Source organism: Nerophis ophidion, linkage group LG23, assembly GCF_033978795.1.
Source record: "Nerophis ophidion isolate RoL-2023_Sa linkage group LG23, RoL_Noph_v1.0, whole genome shotgun sequence".
In the NCBI taxonomy this organism is placed as follows: domain Eukaryota; kingdom Metazoa; phylum Chordata; class Actinopteri; order Syngnathiformes; family Syngnathidae; genus Nerophis; species Nerophis ophidion.
Genome location: NC_084633.1, coordinates 8467136 through 8473248, shown reverse-complemented (window position 1 = coordinate 8473248; position 6113 = coordinate 8467136). Strand labels below are relative to the sequence as shown.

The 6113-nt window shown below is 38.4% G+C and overlaps 1 protein-coding gene across 1 annotated transcript; it reads right to left on the bottom strand.

Moving 5' to 3' along the window:
- Positions 1–3283: 3283 nt before the first annotated feature.
- On the bottom strand, positions 3284–5095 carry LOC133541742 (myeloid-associated differentiation marker-like protein 2). The gene has a single exon (XM_061885309.1). The coding sequence runs from the start codon at positions 4441–4443 to the stop codon at positions 3532–3534; it is 912 nt and encodes a 303-aa protein (XP_061741293.1). The 5' UTR covers positions 4444–5095; the 3' UTR covers positions 3284–3531.
- Positions 5096–6113: the final 1018 nt, after the last annotated feature.

Sequence of the window (6113 nt, the reverse complement as noted above, 5' to 3'; positions counted from 1 at the left end):
AGTTGGGCTTCACGGTGGCAGAGGGGTTAGTGCGTCTGCCTCACAATACGAAGGTCCTGCAGTCCTGGGTTCGAATCTTCGGGATCTTTCTGTGTGGAGTTTGCATGTTCTCCCCGTGAATGCGTGGGTTCCGTCCGGGTACTCCGGCTTCCTCCCACTTCCAAAGACATGCACCTGGGGATAGGTTGATTGGTAACACTAAATTGGCCCTAGTGTGTGAATGTGAGTGTGAATGTTGTCTGTCTATCTGTGTTGGCCCTGCGATGAGGTGGCGACTTGTCCAGGGTGTACCCCGCCTTCCGCCCAATTGTAGCTGAGATAGGCGCCAGCGCCCCCCGCGACCCCGAAAGGGAATAAGCGGTAGAAAAATGGATGGATGGACTTCATTAGTTTGATTCCCCTGAGTCCCCCTACAAACGTATATGCACATACTTTTAAATATAGTTAACACAAGACTGTTTTAAAGTCTATTTAACACTGAGGTTATATTTCCCTTTGTCTTTGAAAATGTTTTGGACATTTGGTGATAGTAGATTATTTCAAGAGTTATGTGTTATGAATGCGGTTTTATATTTCGCCAGATCCTGGAATTAAATTATTGGTGATTTTTCAAATACATTTGTTTGTTCTTGATAGCCAGCATTATTTATTAATTGTATTGCTCTTTTTGGCAATGTGCATATGTTGTGTAAGGTGCTAAGTTTCTCCCCAGAATTCCATGCAATAATCAACATACAACACGAGTGTAGAATATAGTGTGCGGTTCAGGTTTTGTTTTTCCTAATATTCCAATGTTTGTTTTCTATTTACCACAGTACTGTATGTCAGTGGTTCTCAAATGGGGGTATGCGTACCCCTGGGGGTACTTGAAGGTATGCCAAGGGGTATGTGAGATTTTATTAAAATATTCTAAAAATAGCAACAATTAAAAGAATCCTTTATAAATATATTTATTGAATAATACTTCAACAAAATATGAATGTAAGTTCATAAACTGTGAAAAGAAATGCAACAATGCAATATTCAGTATTGACAGCTAGATTTTTTGTGGACATGTTCCATAAATATTGATGTTAAAGATTTATTTTTTTGTGAAGAAATGTTTAGAATTAAGTTCATGAATCCAAATGGATCTCTATTACAATCTCCAAAGAGGGTACTTTTAAGTTGATGATTACTTCTATGTGTAAAAATCTTTATTTGTAATTGAATCACTTGTTTATTTTTCAACAAGTTTTTGGTTATTTTTATATCTTTTGTTCCAAATAGTTCAAGAAAGACCACTACAAATTAGCAATATTTTGCACTGTTATACAATTTAATAAATCAAAAACTGATGACATAGTGCTGTATTTTACTTCTTTATCTCTTTTTTTTTCAACCAAAAATGCTTTGCTCTGATTAGGGGGTACTTGAATTAAAAATGTTCACAGGGGGTACATCACTGAAAAAAGGTTGAGAACCACTGCTGTATGTAAATACACAACTCTTATAAATTGGTTCTGCAGAACCGGTATATCAGAGATATGATCTTTCTTAACTTTATCACCAACCAGATGGTCAAATACTAATGAATTCTCAAGTTGCTGGGATGGCCGTCTTATTGGAAGCAAGACTCTCAGTGGCCAACCTTCCTGAGGACATCTGTGGACCCCAGCAGACTTTGGTAAGGTCCTTTTGCTAGAATTGAGTGAAGCTCCTAAAGTTATAAGCATTTGTCATGTCTCTCCAGAGGCTCGTTTTCTTTAAATATTATAATCATATATAGAATAACCATACGAGCATAAGTGTAACTTATTACTACACAATAATCCTCTGGCTGCTCAATAGAATATATATCCATTCAGTTTATAATAATCTGAAAATTACTTGAATTGCTTTGTTGTTTGTAGTCTGTACATGTCTAAGTTTCGAAATATTGAGGACTTGACCTGCTCTACCAGTGGCCCCTGAGTTATTACTAAACACAGGTCTGAATTGTGAGGATATAAACTTGCATAGAGAAATAAAACCAAAAGCAAACCTCTGAATAATTTATTTGGATTTCAAAATATTAGGGCTGTCAAATGATTTTTTAAAATCAAATTAATCAAACTTGGAATTTGGACTACTCAGGAGCTCACTACCGTAATTGAAATTAACTTAAGAAAAGACCCCAATAGTTGTACACAAATGCAATTTTATTTTCAGAATTTCACCCAGGAACAATTTTAAACATTTCCCTTGAATGCATGTCATATATTTGCACAACATTTGATAAAAAGTTTATCAAGAGCCCTTTCAGAGTCTATTTTTGGATTGAAATTTGCCAGCGTGCACACCAGCCGGTGTCTCCTCACTCGTTTTTGTACTGACGTATGCATCAATCTGGTCACTGACCGTAGAACGGTTAAGGTAAAAGAGCTTGTATGGTCAAATTAAAATGCAATATTAATCCAAGTGTGCACATGATTATTGCCATATTTTTTTTGATTATTATGAGTTAACTTGTTGATTTTGACAGCCGTAAAAATATTATATAGTACTACAAATATGCTTGTATAAATGTGAATTAGTGAATTATATATTTATATAGCGCTTTTCTCTAGTGACTCAAAGCGCTTTACATAGTGAAACCCAATATCTAAGTTACATTTAAACCAGTGTGGGTGGCACTGGGAGCAGGTGGATAAAGTGTCTTGCCCAAGGACACAACGGCAGTGACTAGGATGGCGGAAGCGGGAATCGAACCTGCAACCCTCAAGTTGCTGGCACGGCCGCTCTACCAACCGTGCTATCAAATGAATACTGTTACCAACATGTTGCATTCAGAAATACACCGGAGCTATCATTTAGTGAATGAGAGAAATAGCAAATCATTGTCTTCTTGACCCAAATATATGGCGCGATATCATGGAAAGACATTTTCATGGTATGTTCCACCGAAAAAATGAAGGACTGACTGACATTGAGAAAACATACCAGTTGCTGGAAAAAGCTGGCCTGAAAAACAGCACAGAGAGACTAACATTGTAGCACATGGCATTGTAATATATATATATATATATATATATATATATATATATATATATATATATATATATATATATATATATATATATATATATATATATATACATACATATATATATATATATATATATATATATACATATATATATATATATATATATATATATATATATATATATATATATATATATATATATATACATATACATATATATATATATATGTATATATATATATATATATATATATATGTATATATATATATATATATATATATATATGTGTATGTATAAATACAATAATATAAAACATCATAATATCATATGTGGTCTTGCACAGTGATGTACGAAACCACCCAATATACAGTAATCTGTAGAACTCCTCAGTTGGCATAGTTGGCATAGTTGCTGAGATCAGATCATCTCTGAACCTCCAGTTGACTCTTTTGGAGGTCCTTTAGTGGACTAATGATCGGGTTGTTGATATGAACAAATGTCTGCAATGACCAACAGCCATTTTTCAGACTACAGCGTTGGTGACGAAGCGAATCCTTTGGGAGTAGACCAAATCAGCAAAATAAAGAATAAGGTTGACATTGGAAAAGACGGCAATCACCAACTTGCTGTCCCAGGGACATTCTCCACGTGGACAGTTCTCAGGACGATCAGTAGAGCTGTATTTTTTGTCAAAGCTGAAGATGGGCCATATCAGCGCGGTACTGAGGTAGAGAATTACAGCCACAAAAGTGTAGATAACCACAAACCGATCATAAGGGAACCGCAAGGCAGAGGTCTTCCCGGATATTGCCGCTATGACCACTAACACAGTGATTGAGAAGCACAAGCTGTACACAACCACACAGTACTCAGTGGCTATGTAGTTGTTGTACTCGCTGTAATTGTCCAGGGCTCCAAAAATTATACAGGCCACAAATCCCTGTATTACCTTGAGTAGACCAGACAAGGTTGCCATGTAACCCACCACAGTTCCAGGTTTTGCCCTCGTTATGAAGACTTCAGCCCCGTAAGGAAAACAGCAGAGGCTGGAGATCACAGTCACAGCAATGCGGTAGCCTTGTTCCTCACAGCCTTCGCTAGGGCACTCAATGTCGAGGAAGTACACGGGGTAGACCACAGAGGCGGTGATGTACATGAGTGTCGCCAGCATGGCAAAAGCCACTGTGAAATTATCCCACGAGATAGGCACGCAGCTGTGAAGTCTTGTAATGTCCAGGCTGAACACTACCAGCGTGACAGCGAAGCAGAAGCACCACACAAACATGCAGAAGTGTCCGTAGGTGGCGCTGTAGCCTGCGCTGTGGGACACAAGGGCGATTATGGTGCAGCCGAACAGCAACTGGCACATTCGGGCTGCCCCGAGCGGTGACAAAACGGCTTCTTTGTTGAGGTAGTGTCCGCCGTGGGCATCCATTGTGAATGACTGTCGAAATTCGGCGATATCCTTTTGACTCACACCTCACCTCCTACTTTGCTTTTTATAGACGGTCCTTAATTACAAAGGTCTGCAATTCCTTGTGCTGGCCATATTACATTACAGCTTCACACTCAAGAACCATGTACATTTAGTGTCCTTTTATAGTTGATTTATGTCTTAAATTAATCAACAGTGACTTTCAAAGTATGATTCTAGAATAATATTATTGCAGTCTTACTCAACTCTGTGGCATACAACCTTCAAAAAGTTGCTCTTTTCAAGGTTTTCCAGTGAATTGCAGGGACCCCAGGTTATATCCATGATCGGTTGTCCAACAATTGCCTTCTGTGCCCAACAGGGGGACTTGTTTGTCGTCCTGTCAGTCAAGTTCCTTGGCAGGTAATATTTTCAACATAGCCCATATCGATCCATTCAAATCCGTGCGTATCCTAATTATCGTGTCCTTGTTGTGTGTCCTTTAACCTCTCGTAAGGACTCATCCTCTCTTTCGTCTCTCAGAGTCTCGCAGTGGCTCGCTCAGGACGGCTGTTGAAATGAAAGTCACAGCCTTGCCCAGGGTTACAGGCCCCGCTAGCGCTATAAATAGGAGCTCTGTATTCCGCAGTTGGGTGGGAGGCTACATGTGGCTGGCAGTCAGGGAGTCGTCTTTCTTGGGAGCACCCAGAGAGGCTGAGTCAGAGGCTCCTGTTATAAGAAACTGGCATTTATACACAGTGTAATAACAGGGCGGGAGGCTAAGACGCCCATTAAGACAGCAATTACACACAGACCCAATGGTAAAATTATACAGGCGCAATGGCAGATTTTAGCTATTGTAAGCAGGAAGTGAACATGGATTAGTCGTTGCCAAAAATACTTAAACTTACTTCTGACACTAGTATGCTAGAATTTACTTGGTGAAAATCATCACTTATTTTTGTTTGGACATTGGGCCTCTACTGTTTGTGTAAATGTTTTCTCTCTCAAGAATTTGTCAATGGCATATACATAGAAAACATTGCATATTTTCCTGACAGAAAGTATGCTTACGTAAACGATACATACTTTTTAATTGTATTGAATGTTATGGTTTTATAAGTTCTGACTGGATGGCAAAACATAATTTTTCTTCAATGTGTAATGAGGCACTGTAATTTATTTTTAACTTTCATTCACTGTAGTTTTAAAATCAGGCTCAACACCCATCTTTTTAACTTCAGCAATTAATTAAACTCCCATTCATCTTATGATTTTGATGATCTTTTCAACACTGTGTTCATCTATCGTATTTATTAGCTTTTATTTACCACATACAAATTTAAATAATCCTATTTAGCTTTTAACTACATATGTATGTAATATTTATGCATATTTATCTCCTCCTGCAGTCAGTCTGATTCGACGAGGACTGTTTGACATCGTAATGATATATTTTATTCATTTATTTTAGCCTCGTAATATATTTTAGATTTATAGAGTTATTTCCAGCGTTTCCTCACGGGAGCCCTCTGCACTGTTGGCTCTGATGTGTCGCGGCTGCTGTGGATATTGCTCATGGGATCCTCGGCGAGAGGACTCCCTGGTCCCTCGCTTTGTTCCCTGGATCAGGGTCACCGCAGTTGTGGCCCATCATCATGTAGCTCCTGGTGCATTTGGCACCCTAGTGC